The sequence below is a fragment of the Oncorhynchus keta genome, chromosome 25, assembly GCF_023373465.1.
Source record: "Oncorhynchus keta strain PuntledgeMale-10-30-2019 chromosome 25, Oket_V2, whole genome shotgun sequence".
NCBI lineage: Eukaryota > Metazoa > Chordata > Actinopteri > Salmoniformes > Salmonidae > Oncorhynchus > Oncorhynchus keta.
In genome coordinates this window covers 24,254,624-24,274,250 of record NC_068445.1, presented here as the reverse complement: position 1 = coordinate 24,274,250, position 19,627 = coordinate 24,254,624, and the positions used below count along the sequence as shown (strand labels likewise).

General features: G+C 42.7%; 1 protein-coding gene and 1 long non-coding RNA gene across 5 annotated transcripts in view; both read left to right on the top strand.

Annotated features, from left to right (window-relative positions):
* Positions 1-8,002, top strand: part of LOC118371623 (ras association domain-containing protein 2-like) — a 21,756-nt gene extending 13,754 nt beyond the window's left edge. For 3 of the 4 annotated variants that reach the window (XM_035757158.2, XM_052478989.1, XM_052478990.1), the window contains 9 exons: positions 361-434; positions 556-631; positions 3,108-3,259; positions 4,197-4,294; positions 4,480-4,622; positions 6,214-6,367; positions 6,673-6,794; positions 7,232-7,329; positions 7,488-8,002. In XM_035757158.2, coding sequence (XP_035613051.1) covers positions 382-434; positions 556-631; positions 3,108-3,259; positions 4,197-4,294; positions 4,480-4,622; positions 6,214-6,367; positions 6,673-6,794; positions 7,232-7,329; positions 7,488-7,557 — 966 coding nt within the window. In that variant the 5' untranslated portion in view covers positions 361-381 and the 3' untranslated portion in view covers positions 7,558-8,002. The remainder of the gene's footprint in view (positions 1-360; positions 435-555; positions 632-3,107; positions 3,260-4,196; positions 4,295-4,479; positions 4,623-6,213; positions 6,368-6,672; positions 6,795-7,231; positions 7,330-7,487) is intronic. The other variant, XM_052478991.1, reaches the window with a different exon arrangement.
* A 4,101-nt stretch (positions 8,003-12,103) lies between these two features.
* LOC118371602 (uncharacterized) lies at positions 12,104-14,945 on the top strand. The gene is made up of 2 exons (XR_008079823.1): positions 12,104-12,263; positions 13,642-14,945. It is a non-coding gene; the product is annotated as an uncharacterized LOC118371602 (long non-coding RNA).
* The last annotated feature ends 4,682 nt before the right edge of the window (positions 14,946-19,627 follow it).

Sequence of the window (19,627 nt, the reverse complement as noted above, 5' to 3'; positions counted from 1 at the left end):
TTTTGAATGTTTTATTCTTCCTTCAATCATATTCCTACTCTTACTCCCCACCCACCTCCTGTCTCTGTGGCAATGTGGTGTGTCTCCATGGTGATGCTCGGTTGAATTGCTGCCTCTGGTTGATCATGAGGTGTCATGAGACTCATCAGTCAATCTCTCTCTCTCTATTGCATCCTTGTTCTCCAAAATCTATTCACATTCATGTTGAATTCCACTCCCCCCTATTCTCTCCATTCCTTTCCCATGTCCTCTCTCTGCTTCATCCCTAGACTGGTACTCATCAACCTCCTATAAAAACATCTGAATATGATTTCTGAAATCTGTCTAGCCCTCTCTCTGTCTCTCTCTCTCTCTCTCCAGCTCCTCTCATGCTGACTGAGAATGGATAACGTTCAGAACGGGGTTCAGATCGGAGACAAAAAGTTCATCAGCAAGTAAGGCATGCACACACATACACCACAGATGCACACAGACACATACACACCGATGTATGCAATAATAAAATGTGTGTAAATTAATTGATTGTTGTCATTAAAGTTGTCTTTCTGTCTTCAGGGCAACAGTCCTGTCCCACCTCAAAACCTACAACCTCTATTATGATGGACAGAACCTGCAGTTGAGACACAGAGAGGTATCGGTAGTGTGTGTGTGTTGGTGTAAACCAAATTGTATTTGTCACATGCGCTGAATACAACACGTGTAGACCTTGTGAAATGCTTACTTACAAGCCCTTAACCAACAATGCAGTTTTAAGAAAAAAAAAAAAAAAAAAAAAAATATATATATATATATATATATATATATATATATATATATATATATATTTTACAGTAAGAGATAACAATAACAAATCATTAAAGAGCAACAGTAAATAACAATAGGAAGGCTATATACAGGGGATACCTGTAGAATCAATGTCAATGTGCGGGTGCACCGGTGTCGAGGTAATTGAGGGAATATGTACATGTAGGTAGAGTTTTTAAAGTGACTATACATAGATAATAATAATAATAGTAGCAGCAGCGTCCTTGGGGTAGCCATCTGATTAGCTGTTCAGTTTATCGCTTGGGGTTAGAAGCTTTTTAGGAGCCTCTTGGACCTAGACTTGGCGCTCCGGTACCACTTGTTGTGCGGTAGCAGAGAGAACAGTCTATGACCACGGTGGCTGGAGTATTTGACCATTTTTAGGGCTGACAGAGAGATCTGACACCACCTGGTATAGAGGTCCTGGATGGCAGGAAGTTCTGACCCACTAGAATTGTGACACAGTGTATTATAAATGAAATAATCTGTCTCTAAACAATTGTTGGAAAAATGAATTGCGTCATGCACAAAGTAGATGTCCTCACCGTCTTGCCAAAACAATAGTTAGTTAACAAGAAATTTGTAGAGTGATTGAAAAACAAGTTTTGATGACTCCAACCTAACTGTATGAAAACTTCCGACTTCAACTGTAGGCGTTCCTTTTGTCTAGGTGTGAAAGGGCAGTGTGGAGTGCAATAGAGATTGCATCATCTGTGGATCTGTTGGTGCGGTATGCAAATTTGAGTGGGCCTAGGGTTTCTGGGATAATGGTGTTGATGTGAGCCATGCCTTTCAAAGCATTTCATGGCTACAGATGTGAGTGCTACGGGTCGGTAGTCATTTAAGCAGGTTACCTTAGTGTTCATGGGCACAGAGAATATGGTGGTCTGCTTGAAACATGTTGGTATTACAGACTCAGACAGGGAGAGGTTGAAAATGTCAGTGAAGGTACTTGCCAGTTGGTCAGCGCATGCTCGGAGTACTGATGTGGTGTACTCCTCAATGCCATCGGAAAGCAGTCCTGTAGTTTAGCATCTGTTTCATCTGACCACTTTTTTATAGGCCGAGTCACTGGTGCTTCCTGCTTTAGTTTTAGCTTGTAAGCAGGAATCAGGAGGATAGAATTATGGTCAGATTTGCCAAATGGAGGGTGAGGGACAGCTTTGTACGTGTCTCTGTGTGTGGAGTAAATGTGGTCTAGAATTTTCTTTCCTCTGCACATTTAACATGCTGATAGAAATGAGGTAAAACTGATTTAAATTTCCCTGCATTAATTAAAGTCCTTGGCCACTAGGAGCGCCGCCTCTGGATAGTGCCAGCATCGGTTTGTGGTGGTATGTAGACAGCGATGAAAAATACAGATGAAAACTCTCTAGGTAGACAGCTTATCGTGAGATACTCTACCTCAGGTGAGCAAAACCTTGAGACTTCCTTAGATATCGTGCACCAGCTGTTGTTCACATAGATGCATAGGCCCCAGCCCCATTTCTTACCGGAGACTGCTGTTCTGTCCTCCAAATGGAGTGTATAACCCACCAGCTGAATGTTCTTAATGGCGTTGTTCAGCCACGACTCGGTGAAACATAAGATATTACAGTTTTTAATGTCCCTTTGGTAGGATATACAGTATGTGCTTTTAGCTCGTCCCATTTATTTTCCAGCGATGAACATTAGCTTGCAGGTCGGAAGGCAAGGGTAGATTAGCCACTCGTCGCCTGATCCTAACAAGGCACCCGGATCTTTTTCCACAAAATCTCAGTTTCCTTCTCCAGCGAATCACGGGGATCTGGGCCTGGTCGGTTGTCTGTAGTAGTATATCCCTCACATCCCACTCATTGAAGAAGAGCTCTTCGTCCAGTTTGAGGTGAGCAATCGCAGTTCTGATGTCCAGAAGCTATTTTCGGTCAAAATAGACGGTAGCAGCAACATTATGTACAAAACAAGTTACGAACAACGTGAAAATACAATCAAAATAGCATGGTTGGTTAAGAGCCGATAAGACGGCAGCCCTCCTCTCTGGCGCCATCGTTTATATGCGTGTGAATGAGAGTAAGAGCGAGATTCTTTCCATTGTTGCTAATCACTGTTATAATTGGTGTAGTAGCAGACCCCTCCTATTTCAGCTCTTTATTGCATGTATGCTTTTTCTTTTCCTCCACTCTTTGTTTATTTTTATGTCTCTTTCAAACCTTTGCTGTTCAATTTACCCATCACTGACTCAGTAATTCACCCCGCCTCAAAAGGGTAATAACTGTCAGTCTTTTTTTGTGTGTCTATTGATCGTGGTGACTCTGTCTTTACAGGAGGAAGGGGAGCTGATCGTGGAGGGTTTGTTGAATATCTCCTGGGGCCTGCGTCGACCTATTAGATTGCAGATGCAGGACGATCACGAGCGAATCAGGCCTCCTCCCTCCTCTACCTCCTGGCACTCCGGCTGTGCCCTGGATAATCAGAGGTAGGGAGTGAGCTCTTATTACCATACCAACAAGACAGACAGAGAAGGCAACATATAGAAACATGTACTACTTACAGTATGTATGAAAAGTATACACTGAGTATACAAAACATTAAGAACACCTGCTCTTTCCATGGCATAGACTGACCAGGTGAAAGCCATAATCCTTTTCTGAAGTCACTTCAGTGTATATGAAGGGGGGGACGGGTTAAAGAAGGATTTTTATGCTTTGAGACAATTAAAACATGGATTGTGTATGTGATTTAAGTGCCTTTGAACAGGGTATAGTAGTAGGTGCCAGGTGCATCGGTTTGTGTCAAGAACTGCAACGCTGCTGTGTTTTTCATGCTCAACTGTTTCCCATGTGTATCAAGAATGGTCCACCATCCAAAGGACATCCAGCCAACTTGACACAACTGTGGGAAGCATTGGAGTCAACATGGGCCAGAATCTCTGTGGAACGTTTTGGCACCTTGTAGAGCCCATGCCCTGACAAATTGGGTCTGTTCTGAGGGCAAAGGGGGGAGGAGGGTGCAAAAATAATAACTTGACTGATAATGAAGTATTGCTACAACCTAATGATTATCCTAAAATGTCATACTCATCAACGGCCAAGCATATTTATTTAATTTTGTCTGACCAGGATAGTGTGTCTGTGGCAGTGGGCATGTGGTTGACATTTTACAGAGTTTGGTTTGGTGAATGTTTGTCCTGTGGCCATACTGTTATTTCTTTATTATGACCTATATTCTGGGTTTTTAGTTTACTCTGAACGTACATTATATTCAGCAATCAGATTACATAGAAACCATATTTTACTGTTCCTCTGCCTGTGTCATTTACACACTGATGTAGTATAACTTGGAAGAGAAGATAATGTTTCATAAATAAGGTCAGCCAATTAAATATTGGAATATTCATGTTTGCCTTATGTCAGTAGCAATGAAGGTACCCAGCAGATCCCGCCCACCATAGAAGTGACAGAGCACGAAAGCCATTCAGAGGACACCATTGTGAAGGAGGATGAGGAAGAAGGTGGGTCTTATAGAAGAGTAGTCTGAAAACCTTCAGCTTGTTATTATGGAAAACCCAAGTATTTATCCAACATCAGATAGCCATGTCTGTTCAACAATACATTTTTAGAACATTCTGTGACGTTCATAGGAGCTTGATTGTCTGACTCCTCCCCTTTCTCCTATATCTGTGCTCTGATTGGACAGAGGAATATGAGAGCTCGGCCCAGCTTCTGAGGACGAAGAGCGATGCAGGGGTTCTAAGACGGGGCCAGCGCCGGTCACATAGTGACCAGAGAAGGTTACGACGACACCGCTTCTCCATCAACGGACACTTCTACAATCACAAGGTACACACTGTCGTGTCTTTGGCTATGCCGGATTAAGTGATATGACATGCTATTCTATAAAATCCTTTCTGTGTAATTAATATTACCTGATTGAGCTCATCATGTAAATGTAATTAACTAGAAAGTCGGGGCACCACGAAAGAGTGTTTATAGAGCTGTTATCTTCCGAATAAATTCTGAAAGACCTAGTAATATTTTACATCAATAGCAGTCAACATTAATCGTCACCTTATTTCAGTCTCATCTGAACATCGTAGAATTCTTGGTTGTCTTCACGAACCCTGGCTAACCCTGGTTGAATCAGCAATACAAAATTGGGTTTATTATTTATTTACTACATACCTAACTAATCACACAGAATTACATATACACAGAATGAATCATACCTTGATTGCAAATTATGTCATAAAGGAAAACGTCCCTAGTGGACGGAACAGATATGACAGCTGGTTACACAAAGAAAAGGGGGTTGGGTTTGAGTGAAAGAGCGGGAAGACTGAGGAACAAAGAGAGAAGCTCTGCTATCGTAAATACAGTATCTTTTGCATTCTAAATTACCGCCCATCTGGAAAAGGAAAATGCAATAAATTTACTCTGAGCTGTGCTTCGGTAGGTTGGTCGTAGATGCTGGCCAACAGAGATCTTCCTGTCCTTGTAGTATTGTCGTTGTGTGTTAGACTGAATACGTCGTCCTTCCTTTCCTAGCTCATGTTTACAGCTGCTGTTGCTAACTCAACGGCTAGGATGTCTCACTTCTTTAGTGAATAAGAGTTCAAATTTATACCATTCACAACGCTCACGCTGAGGTTGGCTTAGTTCTGTAGTTGATATGTTAGTCCTTTTCAACGTATGGACCGTCGTCTTATCATCCTCGGAACAGGAGGTTACATTTTCGTCAAGGGCTTATATAGTGGAGGGAGAGAAGGGTGTGTTTCATAGTTTATAACCCATGTCTTTTCACAGGGGCGGGCCACTGATTGAGCAGAGCTCTAACTTTATGAAAACCCAAATCTCTCATTTGGAAGCTAAAATTACATGAAATCTTTTCACAAATAGTATTGTATTTAAATTGCACAACAATTCCATGTGAATCTGATAACTAGAATGTGTAGACTTTCCCAGATACAGTTTATGTCGTCCTGTCATCAGTCATAATGTCTCAGATAACAACCGAACTGACATCATATTCATTAAGTACCATCGCATATTTTCAACTGGTTCTATTACCGGAATATGGTTCCTTTCCCTCCACTTGTTTGATGTTCCCAGACTCTCTGATTAACAAAGGCTATTCAAGAGTCCTTCAGTAGAGTCAGAGAGAGAGGGAAGGGAGAAAGGTATTTATGGGGGGGTCATAAATCCTTACCCACAGGCCAATGTCATGACAACACACACACACAACACACACACACACACACACACACACACACACACACACACACACACACACACACACACACACACACACACACACTATAATACTGCAGCTAAACAATGACAACATACTACCACAAATAAACTAATCCTGTCTCTCTCTCTCACTCAATCCTCTCACCCTCTCATAATTGTGCGGCCTCCATCGCCCCTTCAGACTGCAGTCTTTACTCCAGCATATGGTTCAGTGACTAACGTGCGGATCAACAGTTGTATGACCACGCCTCAGGTGCTGCGAGTGCTACTTAACAAGTTTAAGATTGAGAACAGCCCAGATGACTTTGCGCTGTATCTTGTACACACCAGCGGGGGTGAGTGAGTTTGTGTGTTGTTGTGTGGTTGCGTGTCTGTCACAGAGTTTAAAGCTGAAGCACTTTCTCTGTTTCACTGTGTGTGTGTGTGTGTGTGTGTGTGTGTGTGTGTGTGTGTGTGTGTGTGTGTGTGTGTGTGTGTGTGTGTGTGTGTGTGTGTGTGTGTGTGTGTGTGTGTGTGTGTGTGTGTGTGTGTGTGTGTGCGCGCGCGCGCAAGAGTGCTGCAGCTCTGTGGAAAAACATGGCAATCTTCTAACATAACCTGTTGTAATGCAGTAAGGGTCTGACAATGTTTTTTCTTTCAGAGCGTGTGAAGCTGAAGCGCAGTGACTACCCCCTGGTGTTGCGTGTGCTTCAGGGTCCATGTGAACAGGTCAGCAGAATCTTCTTGATGGAGCAGGACCTGGGAGAGGAAGTCACCTATGACGTAAGACTGCTGATGTGTAACTGCCAAATTACTCCCCACCCACTATACAACTGATAAATCATTCACTACTTCTTAGTGCCCCTAAACTAAATCACATCCTCTGAATTGAATGTTCTGTTCATCCCCTTTTCAATTACAAAAGGGCTCAGTTCAATAGAACTTGCAGTGGTCTATTTATGCACTAGACTAGCAAAACCATCATTTACTTAAGTGAAGCTGCTTGGGGGGCTGCCAGCCAAGCCAATTAGCTGTCCTCAACAATGGCTTGACAGTGTAGTCAATGGCCAAAAACTGACATAAGCTGTTATGACTATTTATGACCTCCTTTATGTTGTTGTTATTATTACTACTACATTATTGTGATTTCATAATAGTTGAGGGTCTGGGTCCAGGTCAGGTCTGTGTTTGTAACTGAATTTCTCCCTCCTCCCCACCAGGTGGCACAGTATATTAAGTTTGAGATGCCAGTGCTGCAGAGTTTCATCACCAAGCTGATGGAGGAAGAGGACCGGGAGGTGCAGAAACTCAGGAGCAGGTGCAGTATTGGCAAAGACTCTGCAGTGGCAACATCTACTTCTCCCAATAGCTGTGTCTATGGTGTCTCCCCAATGTACTATGTGTTAATGTCTCATTCTCGCTCTCTCACTCTCTATCTATATCTCTCTCTGTCTCTCTCTCTCTCTGTGTGTATAGGTATGCATATCTGCGGTGTATCATAGAGAAGCAGTTGCATTGTCTTCCTGAGGGGACCACCTGTATGTGACCTGGTTTAGGGAGGGACAACCACATCTTCACAAAACCTTCCCAAGATCTCGCAGACCTGTTCAGCTACCCCTCCTCACCCCTGACTCCGTCCCAAGCACAAAACAGGAGTGATCAAGAACCATCCAGAGGAGAAGCACCCATTTCAACCTCGCCTTATTATCTTTCAAGACCTCCGTAGGGACAGTGTAAACAAGACCTCCGTAGGGACAGTGTAAACAAGACCTCCGTAGGGACAGTGTAAACAAGACCTCCGTAGGGACAGTGTAAACAAGACCTCCGTAGGGACAGTGTAAACAAGACCTCCGTAGGGACAGTGTAAACAAGAACTCCGTAGGGACAGTGTAAACAAGACCTCCGTAGGGACAGTGTAAACAAGACCTCCGTAGGGACAGTGTAAACAAGACCTCCGTAGGGACGGTGTAAACAAGACCTCCGTAGGGACGGTGTACACAAGACCTCCGTAGGGACGGTGTACACGACCTCCGTAGGGACGGTGTACACAAGACCTCCGTAGGGACAGTGTACACAAGACCTCCGTAGGGACGGTGTACACAAGACCTCCGTAGGGACGGTGTACACAAGACCTCCGTAGGGACGGTGTACACAAGACCTCCGTAGGGACGGTGTACACAAGACCTCCGTAGGGACGGTGTACACAAGACCTCCGTAGGGACAGTGTACACAAGACCTCCGTAGGGACAGTGTACACAAGACCTCCGTAGGGACAGTGTACACAAGACCTCTGTAGGGACAGTGTACACAAGACCTCCGTAGGGACAGTGTACACATTGTGAAGCATGCCACCCTCTTTCCTGATTCCTGCTGTTTCTGTCCATACCACTTACAGACAGTACATGCCCACTGGGCACAGAAGTCTGTTCAGCTTCTAGTTTTGATTTACTTCTGATTGAGTTGTCAACTAACGTGAATTCAACTTAAAATTAACAACAACAAAAAATGATAGGTGGTTGAAAAAAATACTAAATGCCCTTACATTGATTACTTTTTGCAAATCCAGTTGGTTTTCCACTGTAATTCAACCTCATCAAGTTGATTTGAGGGGTTGAAATGACGTGGAAACAACATTGATTCAATCGGTTTTTGTCCAGTGGGTATCCTCTTTTCCGTCCCAATCCCTTTCTAACATACCTGCCCCTCGGTAGTGTTATCTGCATAACTGTACCATGTCAGCAATAATAATGGTTTGTGGGGAAGGTAAAGGCTGGCACTTTTCATATGGGGGCATGTATGGAGCATTGAGCCTGCCCCATGTTCTATCATACCACTCGGATGCACAAGAATTTAAAGCACAAAACTAGCTTTCTTAGTTCTTTTGAGCTAGACAGCACTCAATCTCTCGCTCTCTTTCCCTCTAATTTTCCTTTCAACAATTTTGCCACCTGCAGATAACTAAACTTGTCTCACCTTTTACATCTCTCTCAAAACCAGAACATACCTCAGACTCAGTGACATCACACGCTAGATGAGTTTCTCAGCCAGTCAGTGAGGGAGTTGAATGACTCCTGTCCTGTGACAGTATGTGATGTTGAAATGTGCCTGTCCCCAGTGTGTTGCAGGACTCTCTTTATGATCAGCTCTAGTGAGTCTGTAACTGTAATGTAACTTCATGATTGTCCACAGTTAATCTTAAACCTCCTAACATTTCTGTTACCTGTGTTATGCCTCGGTCAGACCGACAGCGTCATTGCATCAATGCTGCGTAAGAAATTCTGCAGTCAAACTTTTTTCATTATGTAATCCGATGTGTGAGATGTGTGCAACAAACGTTCATTCACCTTTTGCTACTATTTCTGTCAAGTCTACTCATACAATTTGATGCATACGTTTGATTTATCCAACATCTGCACCACACAGAACACAGAAACTGCCTCTGCAACACAATGCTGCAAGGCAAACGCTGTGTTCCATTGGAAATGAATGTACTTCTGGTGTACCAAAACGCAATGGCGCTGTCAGTCAGAACTGTTTTTTTCACCTTTATTTAATTTGGCAACTCCGTTAAGAATGTTAGCCTCGCTTGCCAGGGTTAAAATCCCATGGTGTGATATGACCTGTGTGTCTACAAACACCTGGAGACTGAAGCACAAAACAGAGAGAGGACCAGAGTTCCTTAAGATTGTGACTTACGTAGATGATGGATCAACTACAATAGCTCAAACGAGGGAATGTTGTGTGTGTGTGTGCACGCATATCTAAAGCAGTACTTAGTTGCCTTGTAGATATTGATATGTGTGTGTTTATGACTACATACAGGACTTTGAGATGTGGTACATCAATTCTGTTACACCTACACTACTGGTCAAACGTTTTAGAACACCTACTCATTCAAGGGTTTTAAAAAAAAATGTTTTTTACTATTTTCTACATTGTAGAATAATATTTAACACATCAATACTATGAAATAACACATGGAATCCTGTAGTAAAGAATTGGAATCATGTAGTAACCAAAAAAGTGTTAAACAAATCAAAATATATTTTAGATTTGAGATTCTTCAAATAGCCACCCTTGCCTTGATGACAGCTTTGCACACTCTTGGCATTATCTCAACCAGCTTCACCTGGAATGCTTTTCCAACAGTCTTGAAGGAGTTCCCACATATGCTGAGCACTTGTTGACTGCTTTTCTTTCACTCTGCGTTCCAACTCATCTTAAACCATCTCAATTTGGTTGAGGTCAGGGGTTGTGGAGGCCAGGTCATCTGATGCAGCACTCCATCACTCTCCTTCTTGGTAAAATAGCCCTTACACAGTCTGGAGGTGTGTTGGGTCATTGTTCTGTTGAAAAACAAATTATACTCCACTAAGCCCAAACCAGATGGGATGGCATATCACTCTAAAATGCTATTGTAGCCATACTGATTAAATGTGCCTTGAATTCTAAATAAATCAGTGTCACCATCAAAGCACCCCACACAATAACACCTCCTCCTCCATGCTTTACTGTGGGAAATACACGTGCGAGATCATGCGTTCACCCACACCGCATCTCACAAGACATGGCGGTTGAAACCAAAAATCTCCCATTTAGACACCAGACCGACAAATTTCCACTGGTCTAATGTCCGTTGCTCGTGTTTCTTGGCTCAAGCAAGTCTCTTATTATTATTGTTGTCCTTTTAGTAGTGGTTTCTTTGCAGCAATTCGACCATGAAGACCTGATTCACACAGTCCCCTCTGAACAGTTGATGTTGAGATGTGTCTGTTACTTGAACTCTGTGAGGCATTTATTTGGGCTGTAATTTCTGAGGCTGGTAACTAATGAACTTATCCTCTGCTACAGAGGTATCTCTGAGTCTTCCATTCCTATGGCGATCCTCATGAGTGCCAGTTTCATCATAGCGCTTGATGGTTTTTGCGACTGCACTTGAAGAAACTTTCAAAATTCTTGAAATGTTCAGGTTTGACTGACCTTCATGTCTTAAAGTAATGATGAACTGTCATTTCTCTTTGCTTATTTGAGCTGTTCTTGCCATAATATGGATTTGGTATTTTACCAAATAGGGCTCTCTTCTGTATACCCCCCTACCTTGTCGCAACACAACTGATTGGCTCAAACGCATTAAGTTTTGAGCCAATCAGAAATTCCCCAAAATAACTTTAAGAAGGCACACCTGTTAATTGAAATGCATTCCAGGTGACTACCTCATGAAGCTGGTTGAGAGAATGCCAACAGTGTGTAAAGCTGTCATCAAGGCAAAGGGTGGCTATTTGAAGAATCTTGAATATAACATGTTTTTTGATTCAACACTTTTGGTTACTACATGATTCCATGTGTATTTCATAGTTTTGATGTCTTCACTATTATTATACAATATAGAAAATAGTCTAAATAAATAAAAAACCTTGAATGAGTAGGTGTTCTAAAACTTTTGACCGGTAGTGGAAATCTTCCCTCAGCTTTTAAAAGGTTGCTGTATATTGTTTGTGAGCGCTTGTGTGCGTGCATGCATATATGTTTGTCATTTCAATTTCTATTGCTCTTTCAAGACTGACACGTTTATTTCATGATATTTTAGCTGTTGTAATGTTGCATTCTGACTGAGCGTTACTTTTTTTGAGGACACCCTCTTCAAAGTCAAAGACATGCCACTATTTGGAAATTTCGTATTTTTACAATAATTGTTATTATTTAATAAAGAGTTATCTTGAAGCCGATTTGGTCTATCCTTTTCTGGGTCAGTGGGTGGAAACCATGTCATCCTTCTTGTATAATACTTGTTGAATCAATGATAATATGTAAAGATATGATCTGATGCCATTTTATATACTGTATCTTACATTGAACATCATATAATGTCATTTAAATCTGTATGACATAACTCTGGAGTATTTCTGTTGGTTGTTTTGGTGGACTTTGAGGTTCACATTAACTGCAAGCTGAACACACACACACACACAGGTTATCGAAGTGTGCAGGTATTTCTGTCTGTACAGTGTTGGTGGGGCAGGGGCTTATCGGAACACTACAGTGTTAGCAGGGAGGAGCATCATTGTTTATCCTGCTCAGCCAATGAGAAGAGATAGAACCCCTCTACATGGCTGAAATCGTCTGGAGGTTAAAGAGACCCGACAGTCACCTACCATCACACACACAGGATTGAGCCAAGAGGACAACAGGACTAGCAACGGACATCCTCTGACCTGTCTGTGATTTTCTTCAGCTCTTCGCCAACTTCTACAGGTAAGAGTTTCAACCCTCACTACCGCTTTTTTTTCCCATTACTGTCATCATCCTATCATTTCTGAAGATATTTCAATCTGTTGTTGATGATGTAGCATACTGTAACTGTTATCTGGCATTTGAAAATACAAATACCAAGATGCATGTCATTATTTAATGCAGGTGCATCAAGTGTGTCATTAGTGTTAATTGCCATTTGACCCAGTTGTATTGCACATGTGTAACTCATTCTATAGGGGTCAAATGTCCGTTGGATAAGTTTTACATAGACATTTACAGCATGCCTACACCGTTACCAAAAGTTCTGAATGGACCAGGAGGATAGTTCTAGAGCTCTGTGTTCTGAATTAACCAGGAGGGACGTTCTAGAACTCTCTACGTAACACAGTAGGTCATCTTGGAAACTGGAAAGCTACTGTGTGGGATTATTCTAAAGCCAAAAGACTATTGATATGTATAGCCTCTGATCCAAGGACACAGATTACACTGTAATGCTGCGTGATGATGATGGGGAGAGAGGAGGACAGACAGACAATCTTAGGGAGGACATTGATTACGGTGGTAAAGAGGTCTGAGTAAGAGTGACAGAGACAGAAGAGAGATTAGAGGGAGAAAGTAGAGAGACAGATTATGGACATAAAGTAAAACCGTGTGATGATTATTGAGATGATGACATGGTCCTTATGAAGTGAATCTGTTATGGCATTGGTCTAGTGGTCATCCCTGACCTAGTAGAAAATATATCTCCTGGGTTTTGAAACACAAACACAAGGGGATTGACAAGGATTCTTGTCAACTCGCACTGATAAAGGTTTTAGAGACAATGTTGACTGGAAAAAGTCTCCCTTCATTCCACTTGTTGTTTTTCATAGATCTTCCTCTGACAGACTAGAACCAGAGTTCATACCAACCTGAGTTTATATCCTGGCTTCTCAATGCACTGAAGCCAGAAATCTTCAATTGACTTGTTAGATCCTATCGATGCTATGGTGTTGACTTCTCACGGCTCTTGTGTAACAATTCTCTGACAAAGCTGGATTAGCAGGGCCAGCTCGCTGTTAATTTGTCTCTAGCATAAAAATAACCCTTACTAAGCAATTTGCAAAGCCTGCAGTGACGAGAACGTTAGTGTGTGTGTGCGTTGTGTTCTACCATATTAAAACCTGTGTGTGTGTACATTGTGTTCCACCATACTATTCACTGGACAGATTTTCCAGACAAGCTGATGCATGCAGGCATTATGTCACTGGGGGGGTCTCACACGAATCACAGATAATGCTTATGTTCATGTCTTGATCTCGTCTTGGTAGTGACCCAGCACTAGTGTAGAAATGTGGGATTTATTCATCACAAACTCTTCATGTTCTTGTCTTCACAGGGAACTATGATGGTTGGCCAACAGAGACTTCTCCTCACCGTGGCAACCTGCCTATTTCTCCTAGCAACCCTATGCCCCACCTTAGAGGCTCGTCGTGGTGGCAGCTTCGGACGTAGTGGCGGTGGGGGTGGGGAGGTAGTAGACGTGGAGGTAGCGGTTACCCTCGTCAAGGTGGAGGCACGGGATACCGACCAATGCCATCCTCGAGCGGACCGGTATACCGACCAATGCCTGCCCAGAGTGGAGGCTCCAGTGTGGGGAAGATGGCAGGGGCTGCTGCTGCTGGTGCCGTGGGGGGAGCAATGCTGGGCAGTGCCCTGAGTCGTCCTGGCTATGGAGGAGGATATGGGGGGTATGGAGGTGGTTATGGGGGGGGTTATGGAGGCTATGGAGGAGGCTATGGGGGCTACCCGAGAGGTGGAGGGTATGGCCCCAGGCCTGGTGGCTATGAGGGACCAGAGGGCTCTGGGGATATGGAGTACTACTATGGAGCATCCAGCGGGCCCATCTATAACAGCATCATCGTCATCATTGGGTCACTAATGTCACTGGTGATGGGGCACTGGATGGGAGTGATGTAGAGATATAGTAAACAGAAAGAGAGGGATAGAGTTACAACTAAAGATAGACCAAGACCATGTGTATATAAAGACTCTTGAGACCAAGACTAGACTCTGACCCCAGACCCAGACCAAGACCTTGGGTATTGAGTCCCAAACCATGACTGAACACTAATCTCACAGGTTGTGATTCCATCTAATTAGATTTGCAGGTGTAGTGGAGCAAATACACTTCCTGTATAGCTCCCTGATCCAGAAACACACTGATGCAGATTCTTTGTCAACTAACTATTTGCACAACATTTGTTTTCTGAGACATACTTAAACAACATACAAAAATCTAGTGTGATAATTGACCTTCCAGTCGAGCACTCACTACCTCAATAACACATGATTTACTTTATATTTTATTTACCATGGTTGCTATCAACACTTTAATATTGCCATGCTGTGGACATACAGTATAAAGGTCAATCTTTATTTGAAATAGTCCCGTTAAAACAGGTTTAACTTATTTCAACACCTGGTAGAACACTGGCAGCGTTTGGATTTGGATTTGTAAATTCTGTATATTGTACAATTCTATGAATTTTATTTTGTTTCCATTATTTTTCTTACTTTATTAAATAGGCTGTGTGTGTGGTGGAGTGTATAAATTCTAGTATGATCCAAAAAGTTTTTGTTTTGGTGTCATTTGATGTATTTTTCCTGTGGGGTTATTCCAATAAAGACATGAGAGACAGAGATGTAAATATATCCATTTATGACCTTGACTATAATCAGAATGTGAAGAGGAACTACCATCAGCTCATTAAAATGAGAATGGGTCAGTTCAGATAGAAGTAATATTTAGATGGGGCTTTTGATGACAGACTAAACATTAAAAGTCATGTCAGTACCTGTACAACAACCAACAGTCAATCAAGGATGGTTCTTGAAGGCAGATTGGATTCTAGAATCTGAAATCTGTTCTTGGGAATCTGTGAATGACTGTATCTAGGCCATTCATTGAAGTGGATCTCCGTTAAAAATAAGATTACGAACCCGATTCACACAGTGGATGTATTCATTGTCATGGTAAAGGGTTTTAGACTGCCCAGAGTATCATTGGGCTGCAATGCTATTGTTATGACACATATGTTAACATGTGCCAGGTATGTTGGTCAGCAGTCAATAATAGGATGTCCCATGACTAAACACTCATTGTGTGATCACTAAAAGTGTCAGTAATAAAGCCTCTCTTGAAAAAGCCAAACCTTGACCCAGAAAATATAAAAAACTATCGGCCTATATCGAATCTTCCATTCCTCTCAAAAATTTTAGAAAAGGCTGTTGCGCAGAAACTCACTGCCTACCTGAAGACAAACAATGTATACAAAATGCTTCAGTCTGGTTTTAGACCCCATCATAGCACTGAGACTGCACTTGTGAAGGTGGTCAATGACCTTTTAATGGCATCAGACCGAGGCTCTGCACCTGTCCTCGTGCTCCTAGACCTTAGTGCTGCTTTTGATACCATCGATCACCACATTCTTTTGGAGAGATTGGAAACCCAAATTGGTCTACAAGTTCTGGCCTGGTTTAGATCTTATCTATCGGAAAGATATCAGTTTGTCTCTGTGAATGGTTTGTCCTCTGACAAATCAACTGTAAATTTCGGTGTTCCTCAAGGTTCCGTTTTAGGATCACTATTGTTTTCACTATATATTTTACCTCTTGGGGATGTCATTCGAAAACACAATGTTAACTTTCAGTGCTATGCAGATGACACACAGCTGTACAATTCAATGAAACATGGTGAAGCCCCAAAATTGCCCTCGCTAGAAGCATGTGTTTCAGACATAAGGAAGTGGATGGCTGCAAACGTTCTACTTTTAAACTCTGACAAAACAGAGATGCTTGTTCTAGGTCCCAAGAAACAAAGAGATCTTCTGTTGAATCTGACAATTAATTTTAATGGTTGTACAGTCGTCTCAAATAAAACTGTGAAGGACCTCGGCGTTACTCTGGACCCTGATCTCTCTTTTGAAGAACATATCAAGACCATTTCAAGGACAGCTTTTTTCCATCTACGTAACATTGCAAAAATCAGAAACTTTCTGTCCAAAAATGATGCCGAAAAATTAATCCATGCTTTTGTGACTTCTAGGTCAAACAACTGCAATGCTCTACTTTCCGGCTACCCGGATAAAGCACTAAATAGTCTTCAGTTAGTGCTAAATACGGCTGCTAGAAAAAAATGTGTCATATTACTCCAGTGCTAGCCTCCCTACATTGGCTTCCTGTCAAAGCAAGGGCTGATTTCAAGGTTTTACTGCTAACCTACAAAGCATTACATGGGCTTGCTCCGACCTATCTCTCTGATTTGGTCCTGCCCTACATACCTACACGTACGCTACGGTCACAAGACGCAGGCCTCCTAATTGTCCCTAGAAATTTTAAGCAAACCGCTGGAGGCAGGGCTTTCTCCTATAGAGCTCAATTTTTATGGAACGGTTTCCCTACCCATGTCAGAGATGCAAACTCGGTCTCAACCTTTAAGTCTTTACTGAAGACTCATCTCTTCAGTGGGTCATATGATTGAGTGTAGTCTGGCCCAGGAGTGGGAAGGTGAAAGGAAAGGCTCTGGAGCAACGAACCGCCCTTGCTGTCTTTGCCTGGCCGGTTCCCCTCTTTCCACTGGGATTCTCTGCCTCTAACCCTATTACAGGGGCTGAGTCACTGGCTTACTGGGGCTCTCTCATACCGTCCCTGGGAGGGGTGCGTCACCTGAGTGGGTTGAGTCACTGATGTGATCATCCTGGGTTGGCGCCCCCCTTGGGTTGGGTGGCGGAGATCTTTGTGGGCTATACTCAGCCTTGTCCAGGATGGTGAGTTGGTGGTTGAAGAGTGGTGTGGGGGCTGTGCTTTGGCAAAGTTGGGGTTATATCCTTCCTGTTTGGCCCTGTCACGGATGAGTGTCTCCTGACCCCTCCTGTCTCAGCCTCCAGTATTTATGCTGCAGTAGTTTATGTGTCGGGGGGCTAGGGCCAGTTTGTCATATCTGGGTACTTCTCAAATCAAATCAAATCAAATCAAATTTATTTATATAGCCCTTCGTACATCAGCTGATATCTCAAAGTGCTGTACAGAAACCCAGCCTAAAACCCCAAACAGCAAACAATGCAGGTGAGATAGGAAAAACTTTGTGGGCTATGTGGGGTAGTCCTCTTCTGGCTGTCAGCAGAACATGACCAAGATGTTCAAATGTTCATAAATGACCAGATGGTAAGGCAGAGTTGAAACTGGTGGTTGGGGACAGCAAGGAGCCTTCATGTCAAGTCCTGGGGATAGGGCTCCCTGGAGCAGGAGCTAGTGGGTCCTCATGTCAGGGGGGACATGTGCTTTGGCAAAGTGGGTGGGGTTATATCCTTCCTGTTGGAGGCTGAGACAGGAGGGGCCCTGTCCGATATAACCCCACCCACTTTGGGAGGGTCCTCGGATGGAGCCACAGTGTCTCCTGACCCCTCAGCCCCTAACAGGGTTAGAGGCAGAGAATCCCAGTCAGCCTCCAGTATTTACCTTCCCACTCCTGGGCCAGCATATGCAGTCAGTAAAGTTTATGTGTCAGGGGGCTAGGAGGGCCAGTTTGTCATATCTGAGTACTTCTCCTGTCCTAGCAGTGTCCTGTGTGAATTGGTTCTAGTCAGGATTCTAGCAGCCGTATTTAGCACTAGTGGAAGTTCTAAGTGTGCTCTCTCTCATTCTCTCTTTCCCTCTTTCTTTCTCTCTCTCAGAGGACCTGAGCCCTAGGACCATGCCTCAGGACTACCTGACATGATGACTCCTTGCTGTCCCCAGTCCACCTGGCCGTGCTGCTGCTCCAGTTTCAACTGTCCTGCCTTATTGTTATTGGACCATGCTGGTCATTTATGAACATTTGAACATCTTGGCCATGTTCTGTTATAATCTCCACCCGGCACAGCCATAGGAGGACTGGCCACCCCACATAGCCTGGTTCCTCTCTAGGTTTCTTCCTAGGTTTTGACCTTTCTAGGGAGTTTTTCCTAGCCACCGTGCTTCTACACCTGCATTGCTTGCTGTTTGGGGTTTTAGGCTGTGTTTCTGTGCAGCACTTTGAGATATCAGCTGATGTACGAAGGGCTATAGAAATACATTTGATTAGATTTGATCCTGTTACTGTGGAAGATCTCCTGGCTGGCAGGCTGTAATACAGTCACTTCATCACCAGGTGGAGACATGAGAGAACTGGAAGAATACTGGTTACCTGTTAGTTAACCCCATAGGTCTGTTTCATTATGGAAATTATCCTCCTAACAAGTCTCTCACTCATGCAATTATGGATGGTAGACCTACAACGTGCTACTGCCCTGATCATCTGGAGGAACAGTATGTTGATATTTATTGACTTGTTATATTAATAATGTTGATCATGATTATTGCAGAAAATAAAGTGAGAACTCTAGAGAGAACTTTTCTCAAATGTATTTTCTCTCAGAACAAGAGAGCATGATAAATGGATCACCAGAATGTTAAGGCATCCTAATATGCAAATAAAGGGGTTAACTTTTTCCTCTCCATTTTCCCTCTTTCCCCCTCCCGTTATTTCTGTTCCTTCTCTTTTAATAGCCATGCTTCATTTCCGGACCAAGTTCTAAGCTACCAAGCAACAAGTAACACTGTGCAGGCTCGAGTTATGGTTACATCCCCAGTGTATCACATGGTGTCCATTAAAATAGATGAAGGCCTAGCAACAAGAGTCATTCTGTTTCTGTATTATAGCCAAGGCTACTCATTAATCAAAACAGACATTCAAACACATAAAACAAATAGAAAATGATAAGACACCCTACAGATAAAATCATATTTTTGATTCTCTGAGGTAAGACATTTAGTACAAATGTATTCGTCTTCCCACAGCTTATCCAATATGAAAGCTGCTAAAAAAGAGGGAGAAGAAACAAGTCCCGAACATTCATTTTGTAAAGTAAAACCTGAGTGGGATGTGACCATCTATTGAACCACATGTGAAGCCCTGTTTGGTTTGGAATGAGGCTGTGCAATGAGTGTTACATTTCTGAACATTTATAGTTATAACCCACAGTTTATTAATAGAATCAAATTAATGTTTAAGTTACATTTCTCATTTCTGCAGCAATGAAGAGAACCATGGTATCTGAATGGTTTCCTGCTATCGGTGCAACATCAGATAGAATATGGGTGAAATATGTCATTCAAAGAATAGAAAATAACTGAGGTTAGAGAAATAATTATTTACTGAAGACAAACAGGGACATTGGTAAAAGCGCAGGTAAGTGTTGTTCATAAAATGTCATAATTTGCCAGTACTCTGAAGCACAATATTGTGTCCACAGAGCAGTCATAACAAGATACTTGAGCCAAACCACACAGACATAAAACTGGGC